We start from the raw sequence: 26,799 nt of genomic DNA on the forward strand, positions 1-26,799 counted from the left end.
TTTGGGGAAGGGGTCACAGTTAGATGAAGTGGATAAGGTCCCTTCTAAAAGCAATAAAACAGCTGTACAATGAGGGAGTCCCACAAGGCAGAGAGTGACCATTCAAACACACACACAAAGGTCTCCTCCTCCTCCCGATTGCTAATCCAGCTCTTTAAAAACGAGGGCCATTGGCAGCTCATCTGGATGGACTGCATGGAGAGGAACCCTCCTGGTGCACTGCCCTGCACAAGCAAAACCTGCATCTCCAGGAAAACCTGCATTCACTGCAAAACCTGCATCCCAGCACAAACTGCATCCCCACCAAAACCTGCATCCCAGCACAACCAGCATCCCACCAAAACCTGCATCTTCAGGAAAACCTGCATTCACTGCAAAACCTGCATCCTAGCAAAACCTGCATCCCACCAAAAGCTGCATCCCTGCAAAACCTGCATCCCTGCAAAAACCTGCATCCCTGCAAAAACTTGCATCCCCAGGAAAACCTGCATCTCAGCAAAATCTGCATCCCAGCAAAACCTGCATCCCAGCACAACCTACATCCCAGCACAAACTGCATCACCACCAAAACCTGCATCCCAGCAAAACCTGCATCCCAGCACAAACTGCATCCCCACCAAAACCTGCATCCCTGAAAAAACTGCATCCCTGAAAAACCTGCATCCCAGCACAACCTGCATTCCAGCAAGACCTGCCTCCTTAGCAAAACCTGCATCCCAGCAAATAGTCCCTGCCCCTGTTTAGCTTCCAGGAGCACCAAGCCCCCATGCTGGCAGTGCCTCCTGTGCCACTGCTGCCTGTGCACACACAGACTGCAGGGTGTTTTAAGCAGGAGCAGATGGGGGGAGTTCCTGTCCCCACACACTTTTCCTTTGGCATCTCCTGAATGCTCTCATCAAGATGAGAGGAGTGATGTTTTATTTTATTAGCTACTCATTGTTGGTTGTTTCCTCAGCAACATGCTATGAAGTTATCAGGAAATGGAGCAAGACAATCTCCTGAGTTCCGTGGTCTGGCCAGAGTAACAGTTATGTTTGAAGGCTGTTTGACCTTATCCAAACAAATAAATCTGCTTCCTTATTAGGGCTTCCAGTCACCACGAAGCAGAAGGAAGTGAACATATTTTCCTCTTTATTATACCTCAGCTGCAGTCTCACCACACGAATCAGAAAATCTAGATCTTCAACCGAGATTTGGGTCTATCTAGTGTTTTCTCAAAATCAGTATCAGTTTACTTAGCCAGAAAACACTTGGCTATGGTAATAATTTCTCTCGAGTCAATTTCAGACTGAAATTTAAGTTATTTAGTCCAAATTATTATTATCCTTGATTTTCTTTACGTTCTTTTGACACTCTCAGAATGGGAACTAGGGATCAAGAATCACAGAAAATGTTTTCTAATATAAAAAGATGACACTGTATGGATCCACCTTCCTTCTTCTACAATGCATATTTCATTATTAAAGAAAACTATCTTAGAAAAATACTAATAATCACTTTTTTACACTTACAAATTTATTTTAGACTTACAAATTTTAGACTTACAAAAAATCAGTCTCCTTTCTACCTTAGAAATATCAATCTCTAGTCTAGTCTAGAGAAATCTTACCCAATCTTCATACTCCAGTGTAAACAATGTCCACTATCAAGCTACTGGCCAAAATGAGAACTAATCTGGCTAGCAGCTCTAGTATGTGACAGATCACAGTACAAGACAAAATGCTCCTGGTTTAGATGCACAGATATTCTCACGTATATACTCAGGAAAACCAGAACAATTCATCACTGCAAAAAAGATTCCAAGTGGGGTCAGTGGCTTCTGCACAGAGAGCAGAAAAACCCAAGGTGCTGCTGATGGCATTAACTTCATGAACCCACTGCTTTGTTTGCAAAGCTTTACAGCTGTTCCAGGTGAAAAAACACATTATAACTTGACATAACTGATCAATACGTAAACTAATTTCAACTTCAGTAAGTAAGGAGCAGGTAGAAGAAAAATCAAAGAGCCACAATAAAACTTATATGAGAGGAAAATTAAATAAAATTACTATCATGAGGAGGTCAGAGGAGGACAAGAGACAGACAAATAGGCAGAGAGAGAGAGAATGTGTTTGAGAGACACAAACAGAGAAGGAGAAGCCAGTCCAACAGTGAAACATCTGAGCATAGGAAGGAAGCTGGGCTTGATCCAGGCAAAGATGAGAAAGCTCTAAGAGGTACTGAGCCTAAGCCAGCACCCCCAGATGCTTCTCTGCTACCTAAGGGAATATAAAAATAAACATCTCTCAAAGACCAGAATACAGGTAGTATTTCAACTGACACTGTCTTTGCTTACTGCACTAATTTTTCATCACCGCAGCTTGGCAGTAAATGGCAAAGCTATGGTGGAGAGAGGAAAAATACATCATGCTACCTATGTAAAATACAGCCTGCCATCCACGTGATTTGTATTTCACATGGATCCCATGATCCATGTGAAATACACTCTGCTATCCATGTGGAATACAGCCCCTATCCATATGAAATACACCCTGCTATCCATGCAAAAAATACTCTACTATCCATGTGAAATACACCCCTTATCCATGTGAAATACACCCCCTATCCACGTGAAATACACCTCTTATCTATGTGAAATACACCCCTTATCTATGTGAAATACACCCCTTATCCATGTGAAATACACCCCCTATCCATGTGAAATACACCTCTTATCTATGTGAAATACACCCCTTACCCATGTGAAATACAACCTTTATGCATGTGAAATACACCCCTACCCTTGTGAAATACACCCCCTATCCATGTGAAATACAGCCCTTACCCATGTGAAATACAGCCTGCTAACTTTGTGCAGCAGAACACCAAGGGTCTCATCCTCTGGTGCCACAGAATTTCCCCTTCTTCCCATCCCACCTTGTAGGAGAGTGTCACCAAAGGCATCCCAGAGCTCCAGAACCAAGTGTGCAGGAGCAGAGGCTGTTTGGAGATTTCTCCAGGAACAGATGGCCCTGAAGGCAAAGGCCCAGGAAGGCTGCTCTGGCCGAGGTGGCTCTGGAGGGGACTCTCCCCTGCAGGGAGGGGACAGCTTGCTGAAGGAGCCAGCCAGAAGGGCCTGGGGGGGTGACAGGAGTGCCAGCAGCACTTGGCACTCTCCCCTGATGGTGAGGAGCCATCTAGTCCCAGCCCCACTCCCTCCCTGACCTTTCTCCTCCTCCTCAGTAACACAAACCCAACCAGACACATTTCCAAGCCTATCTCCAGGCAACTGTGCACTGTTGAGTCCTGCACCTTCACCTCCAGCTCTGAGCAAAATGATCAAACAAGAGAAACCTGGAATAGCTTCTCCGCTGCTCACAGGTGACATACAGGCACCACTTAAATCAGCTTTTAAATAATTGTTTAATTAATACAAATAATACTTTATATAATTATAATATATATTTATATTGATATAAGATTTTATCATTTGTAAAACTCAAGCTGAACAACATTTTTGAAAGACTGATACCCAGGTTACACAGTATGACTCAGTTTACCTCGATATATCTGCACATAACTCTGACTTCACCAACATTATCTGGAGAGATTTTGCACTTAATGCAAACACCATGGTGCAGGACACATCCACAGGGAATCCAGCAACTTGGGTTCTATTTACTTTTCTATCATTGTTTCAGTTCTTCTTTTCCCACTTGGCATGTAGCATTCAAAATCTATTTCCAAAGAAACATTTCTCATAAAATTATAAAACATCACTATTTTTGCATAGGTTCAAAGAGTAAAGAGGTGTCAGTTTTTCAGTGTTGTGTTTCTTCTTTCCCCAGATTATGAGTCTACTTTTTCTCCTCTGAAGCATCCAGCAGCACCAGTTTTAAGCTGAAATGCTCTGATGGAGCCCATTTCCCAGTGAAGGAAAAGCTGAGAGTTTCTTGGCTTCTGTGTTATTCTGCCATAAAAACCACAAGTGCTTGATATCCTGAACCTATACTTCAACAGAGCAGTTCACACTTTGAATTTCAGCTCTTCCTAACTGGGATGCAAAGGTGGCCCTCCCTGCCAGCTCAAGGCTGGTTACAGTAATTCACATAACCTTATTTTTACAAAATTCCATTGCAGAAGGACAAGAGCAGTTTGCTCTTCACCGCCTGTCCTAGTTTGACTTCATATTCACACATTAACAAATTATGCTGTAAAATTGGGTATAAGAACTGTAATGGGGAGAAGGGAAGATTTATATCCTCTTTAAACTAGCTGTCCATGTAGGTTTTTATCAAACTAGCATGTACTAAGCTGAGTTCTCAGCTAAATCCACCACTAAAATGAGCTCTCCAAATGATTTCTTTTTCAGTACATTTCATTTCATTTCCCAAATGAGAGTTACAGGGATAGTTGATGGACTATCTCACTGAAAATTTCTTTCCTTGAATTTTCATGATTTTGTATTTTTTACAAAAGCAGGCAAATCATGAGAGAACGCCTATATCTTAGTGGTCCAACAGGGAACTGTTAAAAACCTTGTCACTTTTGGAAGTCTCAGTCTGCACAGACAACCCCATTTAAATGAATTCTGTTCACATTACATTTCTCATTCAGCAATTATTATCTCTTCTCCTGACTTAAACAACTCATTTTCCTCCACTTCACTGTATCATAAATCCAAATAGCTGAACTCATGCTCCATCTGAAACTTCATTTCATGAGAGGAAAAAAAAAAAAAAGCTGTGGTTGCCTCTTTGGTAAAATTAGCTTCTGCTAATAGCTTCATTCATTTATCCATTTGTTTTATCCTTCTTCTCCCAAGACTGTTACATTTCTAAATTTTTTCTTTAGTTAAACTTTTGATACAACTTATCAGATATTCTGCCTATCATCTCCACTATAGCGTAGAAGCTGCTCAGCACTCTGAAGTATCTGAAATATCATGTCTCAATGAGCACAACACACAACTTCACGTTCCACGTGCCTAAAACACTTCAGCTCACCTTTGGGCTGGGCATTAATTAACCATGCTTGAGTGGAGTCAAACCTTTCTTCTTTCTCTAAATGCCACCATTTCTGTTAGTCACATGTAAATGGAATGACAGAAAAAAGGCATTCCTAAAACATTTCTGGCACGAGCAGTTCTACTGTATTTCCATCAGCCAATCCATGTACCCATAGGATGAAGCTTTGGGGCTCACACGCTGTGAGAGATAGGGAACAGAACACACAGGACTCCCAGTCTATCAGTGTTCAGACTCACATCATCTCCATAACAATCCCTCTGTGTCACCACTGGGGCTGCAAAACCACTTCCAAACTTACATCTGGTATCTTTTTTTCCCACAGCATACACACTGCCATGCTTCTCCTCCACCACATCCTTCCTTTCAACCCAACTCAGAGATTCCTTTTTCCACTTTTTGTCATTCTTTCCTTTGTTCTTTGTCTCCTCCTTTTAGGAAAATGTAGTTCAATCTACAAAACCAAGTGCAGTTCCAGAGACTTGATGAATAGGCCCAACATACAGACAGATGATTTGTGAGTATCTTCAGCCCCATTTATCAGCATGGAAACTTGTACAACAGCAAAGTTCATTGGCTCCCTAAGAATCCCTGTTTCAGTCCCTGGGATAAAATCTGCTCCTCACGTTCTTAAGTCCAATCATTTGTCAACAGACTCAGATTTGCATTTTCTATTTCCTTTCTTTTGTATTCCAGTCAGTTGTAGAGCTCTTCCCTTGAGAAATACCAAATTATCCACACATAATTGATTTCTTATGTTGATATCATTGGCAGTGTTAAAGCAGAAGAAGTAATTTGAGAACCAAAATGTTAACTGGAATCCAATAATTCTCACAAAGCTGAAAAAAACAACAATTTGATCTCCTCCCATACAGTTTAGCGACGACAAAAACAAACAGGATTGCTGCTGTTTGCATTCAGATGCGACACAGCCATTTTCCACGCTGTTTTTTTAATGGGAACATAAAAACAGAGATAGATAAAGGAGATTGTCACCACGATATCTTCTGGAAAATCCCTTTGCCCAGGATTTTCTCCTGAGAAGCCTCAGTTTCTCCCTGTTTTGCTGCTTTGGAATATGGTCTCGATATTGTTTAGCCAACATGTGAATTGTTTTTACTTAATGACCAATCACAGCCACGTGTGTCTGACTCTGAGGAGCCAATATTGGGTTTTTATTATTCATTCTTGTTAAGCCTTCTGATGTATCCTTTCTATTGGTTTAGTATAGTTTTAGTACAGCATTCTTATAATATAATATAATATAATATAAAAAATATAATAAATCAGCTTTCTGAGAACATGGAGTCAGTTTCATCTCCTCCTCGTCCTGGGGACCCTCAGAAACACCACAGGAGATAGACATGAGATAGATATGAGATAGATAAAGGAGGATTGGCAGCATTACCAGAGCAGACGAAGTCCTTCTTCTGCACCTCGGCCACGAGGAAGCCGCGCAGGCCGACGGGCGCCAGGCAGAAGGTGAACTGGCCGATGGTGCGGCGCTGGCGCAGCCAGTCCGACAGCCAGGCCAGGTGGCAGTCACAGTGCAGGAAGTTGGAGTGCAGCCGCCTGCAAAACACACAGCAAAGCCACGGTTACTGGGCTTTTCTAAACAAAACCCACAAAGGGAGCCATCAACCGTGAGCCTGCCTCGCTCTCTGCTGCCATTGCAGTGGGATCACCCTAGGTTCTTGCTTACAGATGAGTCAGGGCTTGGCTGTCCTCAATATTAGACACAGGTCAGATATAAATTTGTGCTGTTAGTTGTAATGTTTTCAAAAAATTTAGTTCAATGGTGATCCGCCTGCAGCTGGCCATTCTAGAGACAAAAATATGCAGAATTTAAGATTGCTCCACATAATCGCTTTGTCTGTGATTTCACATCAGAAAGAACTGCATCAAGGTGATATCTCTGAGTGAATTCAATGAATGGCTTGTCTAAACATGAGGATCAGGCTGAAGAAGAGGATGATGAGTGATTCTTCCCTCTTCTCCATCCTTTGGGGTGAGGTGGAGAGAGAGAACCTCTCCAGATCAGCTCTATTGGTTGGAGCAAGGTGCTAATAACACCAGGGTTGTATGATCCCTGCATGGGCCATTCACTGAAGACTAGGACTTGATGACTCTTATAGATCCCTTCCAACTCTGAATATTCTGGGAAAAGACAGGCAAAATAAAACTTCAGAGGCTGTTGATACCATTTCTGTTCCTCTGTTGCCTGTACAAGTTGATCAATGCTCTTTTTCCTCAGTAATTTAATACAAGTATAAAGGATCTAGACAGGAATTTCCAGCTCATCAAAGACTCACTCATGGGCAATGCCCTGCCAGGACTTGCAGAATCATTATCACATCTGCAAAATGATGATGGGTTCAGGGAACAAATCTGGTCATTTAAATAGCCACCAAACTTTAGGTCAAAGCAAAAGTCCAGGACATTAATTATTTAATTCCTGTAATGACTCATGCATTTGGAGTGTTGCACCAAATGAAATCATGAACCAGATTAAAATCCTGATAGAAATGGTTAGACAAAGCATTATTCACTAATATTACAGGCACACACAATTGGTGTGCACCAGATTTAGCCTTGTCCATGCTCCAAAGAAATGAACTGTCAGTCTGTGAGCTGTCCTTACTGCACAGCAGCAGCTCAGCCCAGCAGCGGCGCCCGGGCTGACAGTCCCCAGATTTGTATGTCTGGGGTGGACAGCCACAATAAAGGAAAAGGAAAAAAACCCCACAAATCTGGAACTGAGAGTTTATCCTGTAGAGATGGAAGGCACTAATCTCCTGGGAGTACTGTAAAGTGTAATTGTTCTACAAGGATGGCTAGAAGACCTTGAATTTAGAGATTGTGACGCTCTTTAACTGAAGCTGCAGAAAGTTGGATTTCTAGTAAAATGTTCAGCTGTTATGAACCATTAATTTGCCTTTTTGTTGAAGAACAAATAAATACATAAATATCATCTAGCCAGAAATCAAGATAGGGAAGAATTTGTTGCAACCTAAGAGAGTCAGGGTTTTATTTAAGCCCTCAGAGTCTCATCCTTCCCACCACAGCAATCAACAATGATACTCAGGATCTCCTTCCTTCTGGAACTGAGCTCATCCCATGCCATTTCCTGAAACCCCTGCATGCAGGCATGAGTGAGAAAAACACTATTTCACAGAAAGGGTTAGGGTTAGGCAGTTCTGTGAGCTGTTTTTTTTCCTCTCACTAAATTGATTTATCTGAGTTTCGGGGGTTCCTGTTTCAGCAGTGCTAACCAGCAGCTCTCTGCCTCAGCAGAGCCCTCCTTGTCTTTTGGCACAGCTACTCTACTTGGAGAGGAGATCATTTAGAGACCTTATCTTAAAAAAAGCAGCTTATCAGAATATATTGTTGATAATTATATTACTAAATACATCCTCAAGAAGACTTTTCACAGTACTTCAAAAATATTATAAACCAATTCCCTGGGAACACAAAAAACACTCAAGTGCTTTCACACATTTTCCATTTACCCTTAAATAAAAAAAATGAAAATAAATAATGTAATTACCTGTCTCAGCAGTAATTCATAGATGCAGAGACAACAGGACATTTACCATTAAGCAAATAGGTAGAGGGAACATGCTTTATCATAAATAAAGCTGTTTCAAGCAAAGGAAAGCAGATCAATAAAAACTAATTCCTGTCACTTCCAATCAAGGCTAAAAATCGATGAAACTTAAGAACAGAAAAGACAGTTAACTAAAAAAATCTTAGCACAGAAGAGCTGATTTTAGTAAAAAACTCTTCAAATGCTTCAAAATTTCTTGGCATTTTACCCTTTTTCTTCTTTCCCCTGAGTGCTCGTGTTGAAGGTTAATATACTTTTTATATTTTCTTCTCCATTCTACAATAGGCAGATTGTTTTGAGAACCATGAAGAAAAGCTGTTTATTCACAGAACCATCAGAGCACAGGGAGCTGCAGCAGGAGCATCCCCAAATATCCTGCTAATGGATCTCACCAGAGTGTAAAAGAGACACAAGGGACAACACTGTCCACACTGCACTGGGCCTCAGCTGATGGGGAAAAGGGCTCATCCCTACTTAAGGAATATTCAGACCATGGATTTCCTGCTAAAAACATCCAAAAAAAAAGCAATCTGAATGTCAGACTATTTGAGAAGGTGGATACACTGATGATCATTTTTTAAGGAAACAGTAAACTCACCAAACTATGAGGAACATCATTCATGATGCATTTCCAACAAGGAGCTTGAGAGAATATTAACATCTTCCCCCAAATAGTATCTTCATACAAATTCCTACATCGCCCTGCTAGGGGTGCTGTGTATTATTTGTCAGTCTGTGGAGACTGGAACCTGTCATTTGATATTGATGAAACTGACTTTACAGAACATCAGGTGAATGAATACAAATGCAAGTTTGCTAAAGTTGCCCTTTTATCCATAGACCCAAAATTAAATTTCCAGCCAATCCTTTTAGAGTGGGGCAGCATTCATGTTCTATAAAATGTGTCTCTCAGAATTCAATAGGAAAGCTTCCCATTATAAATCCTATTTATGACTTCTTCCCTTTTTTTCCTTGTCTTTTTTTCCCCCCCTTAATTACAGCAGAGGGGGATTAGTCAGTGTAAATCTCCAGGGAGCTATATACAAAGCCATCTCTGAAATTAAACTAAAGGGAAAATGGCAGAAGACACTGAAGCACTGAGCTCTGCTAACAGACAAGACTGGCTAATCTGGAAAAGCCAGGCAAATTTTCTGAATAAGAAAAGGAAAAACTCCAGGAACCTTAACTCCACACCTTTATCTTCTTTAGCCATTCTCTTCTAAAAGACAAACATCTCATTTCCATTTAATTGCTTACATTAAGATCTAATAATGTCATCATTTGATGAAGAATGCAAATTTAAGTCAGAGGTTATCTTACAGAGATTGACATAAGTAAGAGCCATTTTTCTTCAGTTCTGTTAATTTATTTAATATGGTTTTACACATGCATGCATAGCATCCCTGAAGTATTGTATTTTTTCAGTGGCACAGAAAATTTTCAGGCTAGCTACTATTTCTCTTTCTTTGCCATTAGAATTAAATACATATTGGATGAGTTTGAGAATCTGGAGGAAAAACAGGGGTGCTTTGTTTAGACGTGACTTTTCCTGAAGCTGTGTATTCCCTAAAGGAATTTAAAGAAATAATTTACTTAAGGAAATGGTTTTGGTAGGCTATGGCTAAATTATACGAAGGCTTAGTCTAATTTCACAGTCTTTGTATTTTGATCTACGAAAGAGCAGAGCTTTTGCAGTGCAATGGCATGCAGCTCAAAAACAAATGGATTTGATATAAGAGAAGCTTTTATAAAAATCCATCAGAATAAATGACATTTTGTTTCAGAAAGTATCTGGAAAGATGTTTTTTTCATCTTCTTTAAAAATGCCTTGTTTCAGAAATTAGCATTCTGAATTTGAAAAGAATAAATGGGATTTAAACACAGGATATTAACAAAATTCAATAATTTGATCCATCTGAGCAGTTTTTACGATCTTGCTGATGCTCCAGCTTGGAACATATTTCACATTATGGATTTTCCCATGGGAGAAAAAAAAAAGCCAGTTTATTTTCTGGGTAAATTCAAAATCTTGATAAAACTGACTGTTACTTAATGCTGGGCAGATCCAGAGCAGTGGCTCTCAGGGCTGTGGGCACCTGCCCCCTTCACAGGGGCTCCCCAGCCCTGCAGCCACCCAGCCCCTGAGGCAGCCTGAGGGACTGAAAATCACAGATGACAAACAGCCAAAAAGTTGGCTTACAGCATCAGGATTGCATTATAAAATGAGAAGATCATACTCACAGAGTCCTGATCTTTGGCATGTGGTTGAAGCTGGTAACAGGAATGCGGGTGATGTTGTTGTTGTTGAGGGTACTGTTAGGAGAGAAAAAAAAAGAGAAAATAATAGGTTGATCAATAATTTGCATCTCTTCACCAACACACCATTTACAGAAACAACCTGTTAAAATTCTTGGCAAGCAGCAAGGCACACTTCCCCATTGCTGTGACAATTTGTGACATACCATGAGAGGTGCTGCTCAGGGAAAGCAACCAACAGCAGCATCAGGATGGCTGGAGGTCACTGTTTGCCATGTCTGGGTATCAAGGGGTACAGAAAATGAGTTTTTATCAATTACTGGAACAGATCCAGACCTGTCTGTTCAGCTGCCACTTTGTTTGAAAACGTGGTGCAGCCTGAGTGGGGGGACATCACACTTGGGCACAGCATTTACAGGCAGTTTGAAGGATTTGGATGTACTGTGACCAAAAGAGAGCTGTTGGCTCTCCCAGGCTTGTTAGCACAGCTTGCTGACACAGACAGACAGCTCCCATTGCTCCTCAGAAACACAAGGATGGATAGGCTCACAATCCTCCCCTTCCTCGGGAAAAAATATATGGGGAGTGGAGCAGCCTGTAATAAAGCATGTCCTGACCCAGGCATGGAATGATTGCTGCTGCTCTGTCAAAGCTGAGCCTAAAGAGAAAATCTGGGCTGCTGGAGGGACCCCCTTAGAGCTTCTCAGGAAGAATGAACTGAGATTACCGTCAGCTGATGGAGTGTGCTGCTCCCATTTGTGTAGCTCCTAATTATATCAATGACTCTCCAGCAAATTAGAAGCTATAAAGTTTATCAAGATAGCACAGGAAATGGAAAGCACTTCAACAGGGCATAATTACCATGCTGCAAGAGCATCAAATCTGCAAATACAGTAGCACAGTTTGTCATGAGAATGGACAGGGCTGGTGGCCACTCAGTGTCCCCCCTGTTTGAAACATGCAGCACAGCAGGGAGCAACCTCTGCTTTCTACAAGGGACACAGAATTCCACAGGGTCACTTTGGCAGAAGACAGTGTTTTTCTGTGTTTATGTATGTGCTTAAGAGTACATAAATACATATCTGCTGAAGCAACCTAACAGCACCTCATCCTTCCCTGAACTACTTAGCTATTCCAATGTCATGTATTTATATAGGACATTTAATCAAAAGCTCTAGAAAAGTTTTCCAGGAGTTAACTTTCTTTCTTGGCCATCTGCCAATTCAAAAACCATTTTTACAATTCTGCCTAGAAATCCCTTGGCAGAGCCATCATCTAAAACATGAGCAGATTACAGCTAATTAGATTTTACCCTATTAAGACTGGGCTTTGGGTACACAGGAAGAGACACACACACACACATTGGCAAGGCCAGGAGGTTGCAGAGTACCCTGGCTCTGCACAGGCACATTCAGGAGCAGGCTGGGAGCAGCTCTGACTCTGGCAGTTGTTTTGCTGCTGCTGCTGCTGTGCTGCATCCTGGCAGGACAGCACCCAAGTAGTCTCCAGAGCTGGTATTCCAGCCCAGTGCTGCAGCAGATGGATGCACTGGCAATCTGGAGCCAGATTGGGGGCTGACATACCCATGGCAGCAAACTGCACCAACAGAGCAAAGTTACCCTTCCTTTCCAAATCTGTGAGCAGAGAGAGTTATGTCAGTAAAAGCAGAGTTTTGAAAATCTGGAATGTGCATGTGAGATCTGCTGCCAGAGATCTGTATCAGTCACACACGTTCACACACCAGGCTGATAAGAGCTGTCACTCTTAGCACATGATAACTTATAGTATAACATGTAGTATTCATTCCAGATCCTTTGGAAAACTTAAAGGTATTAAAAATTGGACAAGGAACACACAGCCAAGTATTGGGACCAAGGGGTGTACAAACCACTGGGTTTGTGGATTCAGGTTCTCAATACTCAAGGACTCAAAGGCAGCCTACTAAAAATGTAAAGGGCAAGATGAGGAGGGAAACAGTCAGCTTCAGCAGGAGGGCTGGAAGTGAGCTCTTGGAGCTGCCAGCCCCTCTGCCAGCTGTGCCTCCCAGCCTGCAGGGCTCTGCTGTGCTGTGGCACCCTGAGCACCAGCTCTAGGGCTGCAAGCTCTGCCTCAGCCCCTGCTAAGGTCACAGTGACAGCTCACGTCCCACTGGGGCAGATGGTAGGGTGCAAAATGAACCTCTCTGTCATACAATGCTACTGCTCCATTACCTTATTTACCCAGTGATGGAACCAAAGTCTTTTGTGGTCAATGAGCCCAAAACAAGCCTGAACAACAATTTCAGAAAGGGAACAAACCCACTGAGAGTGCATGAATATACACATCAACACCCCCATCCTTCAGTATCTGTATGTGTTTGCTCTTTACATGTTGGGCAGTTCAAACAGGGCTCAGAAATTGAATTTATAATTGCACTACCTTTTTTTAACCTGTAAACATAAAAATACAATTCTGACGCAACCCTCTGCCTTGGTTGCCTGTTACTTTAAAATGAGTTATGCACTGGGATGGAAGATTTTAGGTATGCAGTGATAAATAAAAGCCACATGTGAAGTCAGCTCACAAACATTAAATCACAGACGTAGCTGATGTCTGAATCAGTCGCATATGGCACTACAGGAGTCAATGGGGGCCATAGGAATTCAAGAGAGATTTTTCTATTGATTTCTAAAGGATGTGGATTGGATTCAGGGAGAGCAGGCTGCGACAGTGAGCTTTCTTCTGCACTGAGGGCAGAGAACACATCCCTGTCCCCCAATGCAATTAATCTGCATGCAGAAAGGTCACCCGTTATGACTTGATGATTCAAAAATATTTTACGAGTTCTTAAAATATTTCTATTTAACAGACTAAGCATTATTCCAATCACACAGCATTTCTGCTCACAAGATATCAAATGAGAGTGGCTCAGATTTTGCAAAGGTTTCAGATACTTGCTTATTTTCAAATAAGCAAAGGTTCCCCATGGTTCATTGACAAATATATAACCCTCCTTCTAAGAATCCTAAATCAGTACTGAATTAATATTCTCTTTACACACAAATTTCAGGGATAACTCTAGCAGACAGCTACTGCACAGATAACTTAGTGGAATACTATTTTATTGATATTTAAATGTTAACCATAATGAAGGCAATAAAACATCTATGATAACAGCAATTATTTCAGAACAGAGGAGGCCAAACACTGCAAAGGGCACTAATTGCCAGTGAACTGCCTGCACTAGAGCCCAGCTGGAGCTGCAGGAATTTAACCCTGCTGCTCTGGCTGCACAGCACTCAGCTCCCAGGCAGTGGGAACTCTGGCAGGGGAATGTGTTCAGGTAGAGATGTGCTCTAGGGACATCCTGCAAGGCTTTCCACCATGCACATCATTCCTTCCCAGCAATGATTTTTTAAGAGATGTGTCCTGGCAGGGGTGAACACACATGACAGCAGCATTTTTAGTACAGGAAGGGAAAAAATAAATGATGCTCCAGTTGTCTGCTGGCTGCTCCAAGATTCCAGCCTCAGATTGATCTACCCAAAATTCAAATCCATAGAAAGAGATTTGTAAATACCAGTAAGCTGTGAGAAATAGGAATTCCAGAATCTTCTGACTCCTCCAGCATCATAAGGGGACACATATTCTGCTGAGTAGTCCTCAGCATTAAAACTCCCGCCTCTTCCAGACCCCAACAGGTCCCTTGACAAAGCACTGTCTTCTTGTTCAGGAGTCCTCTCCCTGTGAAGTATTCACACCCAAAATGCTGACTCAGGAAACTGGGCTTACAGACAGTATTATTTATGCCAGCCAACTTCCCACCTTGGGCTGTGATCCTTGTCAGATCTTGCAGGGTCAGCAGAAGCAGACTGCAGCAGCCCTAAGGATCCTCCAAGGACTACTTGGAAGGTGCATAACGTGAGATCAGCAGTCTCTGAGGTGGCACATCCTCCACCACTGTGAGCTGTCACAGTCCCACTGACTGCAATTCACAGCCCCAGAGGAGCTGCTCTCCCAACTCACCGCTCTGCCACTCGTCCAAACTTGCTGCAGGCACACGTGGAGCTGCCTTCCCCCTTCTGAAATGTAAAGCTGATTTATAGCCCCTACTAATCAGAATTTTCCTAAAGGAAAGAGTGCTCAGTCTGCAATCCTGTCACGATTTGAAAACAATTACTTATCTCATTCTTCAAACTTTGAGTGCAAATTTAATTCCATGCAGTTGCATTTTTGTTCTCTTCTGACTTGCTCCAAAATCATGAACACCACTGCAGTTCCCTGACACAGAGCTGGTAATTCCAGACTCCATGTAAATACATTAAAATCACTAACCTCCAGAAACGACTGTCATGTCTGTGGTTTTTTCAATAATTATGCTTTATCCTTTATACCTCTCTCCACCTTGCATAGGACTGATTAGAGTCAGAAAAAAACAATACTCCTAATTAGAGAAGAAATCACACAACTTTCATGGCAGAGGCCTTGAGAAAAAAGGAAACTACTTAAATTTTGAACCCTACTAACAGTGCAAGTATTTTACATACTCAGAAACTCTAAGCACCTTTCAGGTCCCTTGGACTGATTCAGGGAGCAGAAATCCCAGGCTGTCAGGTCAATATTCAATCTCAATTCTGTATTTCACAGATCACACAAAGATTTTTCTTCCCTTACTTAGAATTCAATTAATTTAATTAAGAGCGTATAATAAACATCACAATGCCTGTCAACTTTTTCATCTGAAATCATACTTTCATGACAACATAAACACGTGCTCTAATCAGAGTACCAGAAGGATCTCCCCTGACAGAAAATGTTACACAACACAACAGAAATATCTGAAACATTAACTATTTAGTAAAATGTGACTATCCTAATGTTTTCCAGTCACATTTCAAGTGGGAAAATGCATAGGAGGGTTGTTTTTTTTGTTTAACACACAACACTGATGACAATACCACCTGCTACATCCCAGCTTAAAAAAAATCTGGTATCCTAGTTGATCATTGACAAAAGGGAAAAAAAACAATGCAGATGTTCATTTTTCTAAGTACAAGGTGTTTTCATAATATGCATCAATACAGTGCAAATAGCCACAGTGATGCCTCTTGTTTCAACCTGAACTGATTCAATTGAAGGGGCAAGGGAGAATCTGTTGGATGCTGAAGGTGCCCTTTGCTACTTGTCAGTAACAGGGACTGGTTTTCTTCCCATTTCACATCTGAAGCTGATTAGAAAAACAACTAATCAAACTGAGACATTTTAATTCAAACTTAATTCAGATTGGGAAAGCACTTTCCCCCAAGGCTTAAAAAGCATCTCCCATAGTTACTAGAGGCCTGCTGTGCTGGCCCTTCAGGGTTTTGGTCCAGACCAGGCTGCTTCTGTGTCACATTTGGCTGATCATGAGTCACCACAGCATTTGCAAAATTCTCACTTAGAAAGAAATATTCAGACCCATTTACTGATAGGTAAATGGAGGAAGAGATCTGCAAAGGCACCATCTCATGTACTAGATTTGAATGTGTTTTATGTTTGAGCAGTGCAGATTTTTTACAGGTTTCTAACACACAGGATTTGATATCAGGAATCCTACAAACTCCAGCCCTTCTTTGGCAGCGCAGGCTGTGGGCTGTGGGCTTCACTCTAAGTTAAACAATGATGTTCAGTTCCTTTCCCCACTCAAAACTCCCTCAACACGTTGTGAAAAGGTGGTGCTGGGTTGTTCCCTCTGTAATAAACCTGGGTTTTGAAAGTGAGACACTGAAAGGGAGCAGCAAAGGCAAGGGGAGCAGGCTGGTGGGGCTGAGCTGTGCCAGGCCCTGCAGCACTGGGAGCACTAACAACCAACATTTCCTTCTGTCTCCTCCAATTACCCCCCTGCTCTGTCACGGGGTGCTCCTGGCTGGGTGTGTAATCCCCGTGTTGTGTGTCCATAACACCATGTAATTGGGCCTAATGCAAGATTATTATCCATGTGCATGCAATGGATAGCTACAAATGGTGTGTCTGCAGCTGGGAACGTTCCCAGGAGTGAATTACTGTCATACTCCAAGATTACTGCCATGGCTCCCAGCTCCTATCCCCAGTGCAACTATACATCCACTAAATGAGACCAGGAAATTCATTCAGACTTAACCAAGGCATCTCCAAGCATAATTAAGCCTCTCGTGCTAATAGTTTTTTTGATAATGTTACATCTACTCAGAAGTGGGTGAAGTGAGGCACGAGAAGAGTAAAAAAAAAAAAAAAAGCTGAACAGTTCCGCCTAAGTTGCCAGTGCAGCTCAGAAGACAACACTACTCTGTCCCTGGCCAGAAACATGACTTATCCAAGGCCTCAAAGCTTTGGGGGATGGGGACAGGGGGCTGTGTGCGTACTGTTGGTAAATAAAAGTGAAAAAATCTTTTTTTCCCAGTGCACATGTGGACTGAAACTCCTGAAACTATGCAAGATGAGACATCACCATCAGTATTTATGCACATAAAAGGAGGTCTTCAGGTTCTATCTGAAATACAGAGATGAAACATGAATTTGGGAGCTGACCAGCAGCATAATTTAGCACCAACAGTGCCATTACCTTAGACCTCTGTGTTAGCAGTTTCACATCACTTACTTTTAAACCTCCATTCAACTACATAAAATGTCACTGCAAAGGAAAAAGACATCATCTGTTCCTTGTATTCACACAGGGGTTAAGCAAAGCAGTAACAGGTTTAAATTTCAAAAAGAGGGATTTTCATTAGATATAGGGAAAATGTTTCTTACAATAAGAACAGGAAAAATACAGAAAAGAGCTGTTACAGAGTGTGCAGCCACCAGGAGGGAGGCCTGTAATAAAATACTAAATGAATCCCTGTCAGGAATGGCATTGGATGGGCCTGCCCCAGACAACTTCTGACCCCCTCCAGCCCTCATATAAGAGCCAATAAAATTAACAGCAACAATTCCAAAAAGTGAATCTAAATCTATATTTAGTAATAAATGCAAGAGTTGAGTGTCAAACACTGCCATAATTAATGTTTGTAATTAACTTTCAGATTGCAGAGCAAAAGAAGCTATATTTCCAATAGCTGGAAAGAGCTATTTTTCACACAGGTCAGGAGGAAATTGTATTGAATTAAATATTTACTGTTTCTCATGGCCTCTGATGAAAAAGCAAAGTGGCTTTAGCAGTCCATCCCTCACCACTGAGTGCAGCCACCCTCAGCTTTCAAGGTTTGCTTGTTAGGCAATGCCCAAAACTCAACTGCATCTCCTCTGAGTTGTGGTGAGCCCCGAGTGCCTCTTGTACTCCATTCCTTGATCTCAGCACAGACTGTTTAAGTTAAAGCCCACAACTACCATGTGGGCAGACAATGAAAGCAGCTGATGCTGCACTGATTAATCCTTTACTCGGCACTGTTGGGAAACATAATGATCTCACAAGGGGCCTTATTCAGTGCCATGGAGCAGAGAGCTCTGAGCTGACACCTCAAATTAGCAGCACAAGCAATAACAGCTGGGGGTTTGTCTCAATATTTGTACCCAACTCTAAAATGAGCTGGCACCAGAAAAGTGCTATTTTTAAACACAACGTTAGCCCAGGCAAATAATGGTCTAAATAGTCTCCAGGTGACACGAAGAAGCCACTGAAATAAAAATAACTGGTTGCCAATTTGTGGTTTCTGTTCTAGTATTAGTCTTTTGACAATGTGTTCACAAATGTTCTCATCACAGCAACGTGAGAGGCTCCAGCACTGTTAACTTGGGAAGCTGACATCAGAAATATGAACATCTCAAGCATATAGAGGGAAGAAAATCTTCACTTTAGAAATGTATGGAAAAAATAAAGTAAATAAGCTTAACATAGAATTATGCACAAAACTGCCGACAGTGTTTACTGCAACAATTGCCTGCTTCTTCCCATTCTGTGGCTAATTTTAATTTGCATATAACTGTCAGATTTTAACTATTTAAGTTTATTATAAAGGCCAGATGTTTAAGGCAGATTTTTTTTCCCCTCGAAGGAGTGAGAATCCTTTCAAAAACATCAGGCTTTAAGGAAACTGAGTTATTATAATAACAGATTCTTCATTTAAAATGCCTGTTTCGTCACCTGGCAAGAACCAGGATGCTCACACTTGCCCACAGTGATAACTTTAGGGCATATTAACTTAAGTCCTCTAATTACTGCATTAATTCTCCCTGGAGTCTGGCTGTGCCTTGGCTGGAGTCTCTGGGGTGGGCAAGCTCAGGAGCTGAGGTTAAGAGCAGGGGAGAGGGAAAAAGAGGACTTGAAGGAAGAAAATGTTGGGCAAGTTATCCAGCAAAAGAGATTGGGACTGGGAATCAGTGGAAATGGGCAAGAGGCCAGAAAAAAAAAAACAAGCATAAGCAAAATTAAGGATATTGGTAATGTATTGCCAAACCTCTCTGGTGTTACCTTTAGCCATGAATTTATAGATAAATTATAGATCATTTATAGATATTTTTAGATATGCACATACATATAATTATGCCTGAATTTACTTACTTACACCAACATCCAAATAAATAAATATTCCAAAACAAGATAAAGCAGAGAACAGAATAGAGTAAAATGAAACATAATAAAGTTTATACAGAGAAAGTGGGTACAAATTTAATTGTGTACTTTGTTAGATGTTACATCAAGAATGTCATTCACCTGGTCGTATATGAAATGTCTCATTGCTTCCCCCAGAGGAAGCTGCTCTTTCTGTGCACAGAAAGACATTGCTATTTTCCGACACAATCAAATCACCTCTATCAGCTGTAAAAAATACATGTACCAGTTGCATCTCCCAATTCTTTCTAACATCTATGCCTAGTGAGAGTTGAAAAAGCTTTTTAGAGAAGTTTCAATCAGCTTTTCAATCTTTTACATGGCACTTTAATTCTAGGCAGAAAATACAAATTCCATTCAGCCTGAATTAAAATATAAAAGCATTGGTGCAAAGACAAGAGAATGCAGGCTGAGATTATTCTGCCACTGCTTTATTCTTGAGTGAAGGATTCTCCAATGAGTTTTTCTTCTAAACTCAAAAATTGCAAATGAAACATTGGCTTTCCTTTTTATTTTTGAATCAAGAAATTTTCTTAGGTATTTGCCCAAAAGCTACACAATTTTCAGTACACTGTATTGGGAATTCCTGTCGTGGTTCTAAGTCTCAATTGCATCCACAATTTTGATTTGGACTAAAAGAAATAAAAGTATTTATGTGAACACTGAGTAAATCTTTTGCATCGTTAGGGTGGTTTTGATGTTTTTCTATGGTACCAAATTTGAGGGCTGATATTATTGCCTAAAACCACTGGGAATTACTCCAATTGTCATAATATCCAGACCAATGTCTGCTGAAGTCAGAGCAAATCCCACTGCTGACTTCAGCAGGGAGTGAATCTAGTCCCTGCAATCCATTTATTGAGACGCAGATTTTCGCAGGAACCACAGAAATAAAAAATATAATTACATCCCATTTAATCACCCCTAAATTTTGTTTTGCAGATCCATTTGAAAGCTTCTTGTTCAATGAATTAATACAATAAACTTACAATACAATTATTTCACTTTAATATAAATTCATTGTTAAATAGAGTTGGTTTTGGTTTTTCTTATTAGGTTATACAGAGATCTCTCATACCAAACATGGCTCTTGGTGTCCCCCAACTGCATGCATGTCAAGAACTGTGGTTTATGGATTCTGTGCTGCTCCTGACAAAACCAATGGAAACAGGACTGGGTTCTCAATGCATACAGAGGTCTGAAAGCCTACCAGAGTGAATTTATGGAAAAGATAAAAAAGAATCAACAACATGAAGACAAATTATACAAACCTTATATTGGTTGCATCAGCTCCTCAGCAAAACAGAGCAGTTTCTCAGGTCCCTGCCTAAGGAGTTGTTTCAGATTAGTCCTTTCTGAAGCTGAAATAGCTTTATAAACACAATCCAATTCAAACTAACACAGTTCGACTTCAAAATTTGAAAGAAGCAAGCACCTTTGATCATTTGTTCAGGCTGATGGCTTTTAATGATGGAGATTTCCAAGGTAAAAGGTTTCAGCATTCAGTCAGCTGCGTGTTACTGTTCCCTTACAGGACTTCACCAAAAGACATTCTAAAGAAATTGATTAACATTGGATCAGAAAGGAGCGGTATCATTCTTCAAAGCCGTGTTTTAATTTGTCCTGTCCTGAGTACACTGCAGCCTTAATTCTCCAGCTTTATGGTTAAAAAATTCTATTCTATTCTCTATCCTTGCAGTCTTCCCCCCACAATGAACACAGCCTTCCATACTCCTCCGAGTAACACACCACCAACACAAAAGCCATTTCGAGTGGCAGACAGAAATTAGTTGCCTTTTCTGAGGTAAGGAAAATGACAAAAATGGATTTCTGCATCCACTGTGGGTGCTCTGTGGCCAGGTTCAGTCTCCTTGGGGTGGTCACTGTGCCAGCCCGTGGCCACCCGAATGCCGCAATGCGGCAGCGCCTGCGGGACTGCGGGAGCCTGCGGGGCCCGCGCTGCCTGCTGGGAACAAAGAGGGACGAGCCACCAGCCCCACAGTGACACGGCACTGCTGGCAGCTTAGCCAAGCGTTGGTGTAAAAGGTTCTACCAACACCTTGTAAGAGGTGGCAATGGGAATCCACAGAGAGGGAGCTGCCGAATCCCTGGGTTCAATTTTCTCCCAACCGCAGAACCAGCAGGTCCTGCAGGCAAAATAATGCACCTTATTGCTCTGGCCAGAGCAGCCACTCTGATCTCAGTGCCTCAGCTGCCCCTCAGATCCCAAGGCCATTGGCATTCCCACTGGGAGAGAGCAGCAGGAAGAGATCTTCCATAGCTCCAGCGGGAGGACAATGGCCATGGTGCGGCACAGAACCACACAGCCAGTTCCTGGCTTTGGACAGCAGAGGAAGGAAAGCAAGAAAATATTTTAAAGAGCGAGAATACTTCACCTTAACTGCCAAAACTGTCTCCCCAAAGTGCAAGAGACTGAAAAGGTATTTGTGGAATAATTTTATATTCTAACGGTATGTCATGGACCTATCTGCAATTCATCCATGCTGGAAATTAAGTCTAAAATACAGGCTAGTATAAATCCACATGAATGAAACAGGGGATGCATGATACACACATTCTGTGAATTTAAACTTGCATGTATGGGCAGTTGTTAAGGAAAAGTTACATTTTTAGAGGAAAGAAATACTTTGGGAGAACAAAGACTACATGTAGTTTCTAGACAAGGGCAATTACATTTCTTGGTAAAGCTGGAAAGGGATCTGCTTTCCATCAGGATTTTGTTTTAATAAGGCATTAGACAGTGCTTGTGTGTACCACACAAGAAAAAGGTCAATATGTTTAAAAATGCCTATCTTTCCAATTTTTACGTTTCTCCAAAACTCAACCTACCCATGAGAAGCAGCAATACGTGCTTATATTCATGCAATACAGGTAAGAAACCATAACAATCTGAACAGCAAATACTCACAGTGTTTCATTTGCCTCCAGTCCACAGAGGAAAAGCACAAAATAAAATACACACCAAAGAAGTTTGACGCACCCATGATCTGTTCAGGAATATTCTACAAGCGCGAGCTGTAGCTAAATAAAAAGGAGTCTACTGTTCTCCACACATGACCATTTCTCAGCATGCACCCAAAATAAAATATACCTGCCATTGTGGAGGGTCTGTCCTACCCGTTTCAGCTGGAGTGCCTCACCTGGCTCCTAACGCCCTTCCCGTGGATGGGAAGACGGGATGTCTCACAGGCGAGATGGACCCAACCCTTTTAAGACACCACTGGAATTGCCCAAGGAGCCAGTAGGAAGCGTGGGTGCTGCGGCGTGGGCTCCCCCTCCCCAGAGCCCGCCCAGCCTGCAACCGCCTCCTGCACCAACGGGGGCTTCTGTGGCCTCCAAAGCGCCGTCGCAGAGATGCTGCATTGCGGCAATTTATCGATCGCAGCGGCCACGTCCAGCGCTGGGGGCCACGAACCAGGGATGTGCCCCACACTCCCTTCTCCAGCAAAGCCCTGCTGCTGTCAGACACAACCCAAGGTTCTGGTGGCGAACAGAGACCTCGCCCAGTCTGTGCTGCTTCACCCCTCCAGCACAGCCATCAGCCCGGCTTGCACTGTGTTCTCTTCTCTACCCTCAAATAAAGCCCACTCCAAGCAACAGTCTGGTGTTGCAGACCAAGAAGCCTCACCTCACCCAGCGCTGAGAAGACAAGGGGGATGCAAACAATTTAAAAAAATTAATGGCAAAACTGAATGTTGTTTCCATCAATGGCTTTATGTAGCCATTGATGGTTTTTCAACTGACCGAGCTATTTTCTCTAAAACACTTGAGCAGCATGGTACATTATAACAAAGATTTCTGGATGGTCTTACAGCATTTTTAGGTTTGTTTCTAAGGATGTGCAGATGTCCCAAGCATGGTCATCCATCGCTCGTAAAGACTAAAACCAAAGCATTCAGATTATTCACCCCAAAATAGAAACGTAATGGACGTTTTCTAAACATAAAGAAATGTAATGCTGCTTCAAAAGTATTGAACCAGTTAACAAGAAATGGCTTCATTTATGATAACTTAATTAACATAGAAATAGTGATTATTTGTCATCAAATGACTTCAACATTATTTTATACTTCCATCCTAAAAGCAGCTCTTAAATTTTCTTTATTCCCAAGCCCAGGACTAGATAAGCTACATAAATAAAATCTAACTTATATTAATCTTATTCCTACCTTTTAAGTTTTAAAAATTATGTTTCTTGATTTAACCTTGATTTTAAAATGCTCTCATCATCACATATACACACATATATACCTACATTGCATGCATAACCTTTTGAACAGCAAGAAGTAAGACACTATTTGATCTTTAGATCAGACACAGGTTTTACCAATGCATTTTTTCAGGTGCAGATATAGTTATCTACTTCACTTCCAAGAAGTTCCAAGCTATCTACATATTACTCATTTGATTTCTAATTTATTACAGGCACAATATTATTGTCCTACCTAAAAATATTGGATAATACCAGTAATATGTAATGCATAGTACCCTGGTCCCTGCAGCTACAGTTTAAGGTAAAATATCTGACATCTTGCTTCAATTGGGAGCTCAACACTCCTTGTATTCAGAGCTACCATAACAGTTTTACTCTCTCTTTCCAGGCTTCTGGGTCCTCCCTTGAACAAAGACTGGCTACAGCTCAGAGCCTTTGTCTATGTTGTACTTAGCACAGCAGAGGGACAAAAGCAACCTCTGAGAAAGACAAACCATCTACTCCCCTACTGGTCACAAACAATGCCTTTAGCTGCACACAGAAAAAAAGAAGGGAAACAGTTACGTGTTTTGAAATGTTTTTGTATTGATCATTTTTGGCTGTTGTGACTGAGCCCAGAGGAAGCAGGAGTTCCCACACACACCACCAGCTCTGGACCTCGGTGTCGCAGGAGGGCTGAGGACATCGCAGGGGATTTGACAGTGATATCACAGGAACCTGCACACACATGCAGTCTCTCCCCAGCCACAGAGGCTGCATTGGTGCCAACAGAATCACATCCAGCTACCGGAGCATCGCCATCCTGCTGCCTCAGGGAGTCATAGAAACAATGAACTGCAAAGTACAGAATAAAATGACTGCTCATCCACCTTGAGCTCGTCATGTTCCCTCAGAAGTGTGTCATCACCTCAACTTTATCAGCAAGGAGTTTTATTCCCTCCTAGTCTTCAGCTCAGCTCTTGGTTAAGGTGTTGAGCTGCACATGAAATACACAGCTGAGTGTCCTCTGGATTGAGTCGTTCACATTCATTTGACTTTCAACAGTCAAAATGCTTGTTCTACATCTTTTGTATTACCGATGAAGAAACTGTATTAGTCAAAGGGGAGGGAGGGCAGGTCACAAGATGAGCAGAGCATGCAAATGAAACAATTAATATCACGGGAGAGAAGGTGTGCCAGAAATCTCTCTATCTCCTGGAGTTTTGACTTTGGAATCTCTCGGAGCAGCAACTGCAGCACCAGGCTTAAACGACACAACCCATAAAACTGGGCTTCCTCAAAAAGCATACTGGTCAGTGATTCATGAAACTAATAATTCTAACCTGCCACTGCTCTTATCTTGGTAAGTTCTGCAGCCTGTATGGCCCCAGGCTATTCTTAAAGGGAAAAAACCCTCCAACCTAATGGGGCAGGGAAGGAGAATGAGCACAGCATTCAACTACTACATATGCTCCAGGAAGGGAAAAATCCATCTTTCTAAATATGTAACATAATTAGGCATCCGGACCAAGGACTGATAGAAATGTTCATCAATTTGCAAGGACATGCCTGAAATACAGCAGGATTAGCAAAATCATTGATCAATGAATTTATGCAAATATATTCTCCCCATAAAGAGAGAGTTACATTACATCTGTAACAGGCATCAGTGATTTTCAGAGACCCTCTCTTAGCCACTCTTATTTTGTCTCGGCTGCTCTTTGATATAAAGCCTGTCACCATGGTGCCATCTGGATAGTGTTCCTTTTCACCATGCCGTCCTTCCATCCTCCCATTTGTAATCTGCTGTACAACAGGGGTTATCTCAGATTTCATTTCCACATCTTGAGCAGGGACACCAGATCTCCCACGGACATGCATCAGCAAATAAAAACATTTCTTATCAAGCAACTGTGTATGCAGCCCATCTTCCCTCCATCAACTCGTCATGGTGATTACACATCTCCTTTCCCTAGGGTGCACTGGGGGGGCACTCCACTTTCTACAAGTTCACCCAAAAAAAGGCATTTCTGCAGTTAATCTTATCTTACTATTTATGTAACTGAAACCTTGTAGCAACCACAGCCAGGTTCTCTGGGAGCCTTTCTCCTTCCCTTGCAGACAGCAATACAGGAAGCAGGAAGAAAGGAAGAGAAAGAACCAAGGGACAGTCTAACAAATAACGGAGTGAAGAGAAGGGGAAATTCCCATTTGTCTACTGATACCTCTGTACTCTGGGCACACGATTTCTCTATTGCCAAACCAGCTGTTGACTTCCTCTGGCATAAACTGATTGTCTGTGAGACAAGCTCAACACAGAAAACTGTGGGTATTCCTAGAAACTCCAAATTCCTTGTTTTTCACCTAATTTCACCAAGCAGGTATGCACTTCAATTAACTGCCAATGGTTACTCCCTTCCATTATCTTTTATGACATGTATCATTTTTCCATGTTGACTGATAAAGTAAGTAAAGATTTTAAATTTCTTTTATTAATTTACATTCATTTGAGCTAATATACACCCTCAGGTTAAAAAACAATCCCAAACAAACCAACAAAAAAACCTCCAAAAAACCCCAAAACCCAAGCCACAAAAAATAAAAATCAAAAACTGCAATAATTTAAATTTCACTGTACTCAATCATAAGTAAACTAGGTATGCACATCATTTGACAAAGAATTCTCATTTTCATTATTGTATTTAGGCATTTTGGTATCAGTTATAGGAACGTGATTTACAGAGTTCAAATTTGATCCTGATTGCCTCAACCAATCGTAATTTGCAGCAAAATAGAGGAGGAAATCACATTTGTGTGGCATTTTCAGGCTTTCATTAAGAAATGACATCTCATATATTTAGAATTATGTCATGACTTTCGCTCCCTGTCTCTCTAGGTTGTGCAAGCAAATAAAAATCTTCTATCTAGTTAAGACATGCCCAGAATAGCATTTTGCAAATAAGTAAAACTGACTATATAACTGAGTGTTCAGCATACAGAGGAAACCCTAGGAACAATTAAATCCTGGTTGTGGCACAAAATATTGATTCATATTCATAAAAGTTCTTAAAAGTTTGCTATGACAAAAGGCAGTGTGCATTATAATCACACTCACCCAAGACATCTCTATTAGAAATTGCACAGACTAAACCTTTTATCAAATAATCATTTA

The 26,799-nt window shown here is 41.5% G+C and overlaps 1 protein-coding gene across 2 annotated transcripts in view; it reads right to left on the bottom strand.

The window, feature by feature from the left end:
- Positions 1–26,799, bottom strand: part of SLIT3 (slit guidance ligand 3) — a 474,203-nt gene that overhangs the window by 179,304 nt on the left and 268,100 nt on the right. For both annotated transcript variants that reach the window (XM_064388141.1, XM_064388139.1), the window contains exons 8-9: positions 10,855–10,926; positions 6,415–6,578 (exon numbers count right to left, since the gene is read on the bottom strand). In XM_064388141.1, the coding sequence (XP_064244211.1) occupies positions 6,415–6,578; positions 10,855–10,926 (236 nt within the window). The remainder of the gene's footprint in view (positions 1–6,414; positions 6,579–10,854; positions 10,927–26,799) is intronic.

This window comes from Passer domesticus, chromosome 13, assembly GCF_036417665.1.
Source record: "Passer domesticus isolate bPasDom1 chromosome 13, bPasDom1.hap1, whole genome shotgun sequence".
Classification (NCBI taxonomy): Eukaryota; Metazoa; Chordata; class Aves; order Passeriformes; family Passeridae; genus Passer; species Passer domesticus.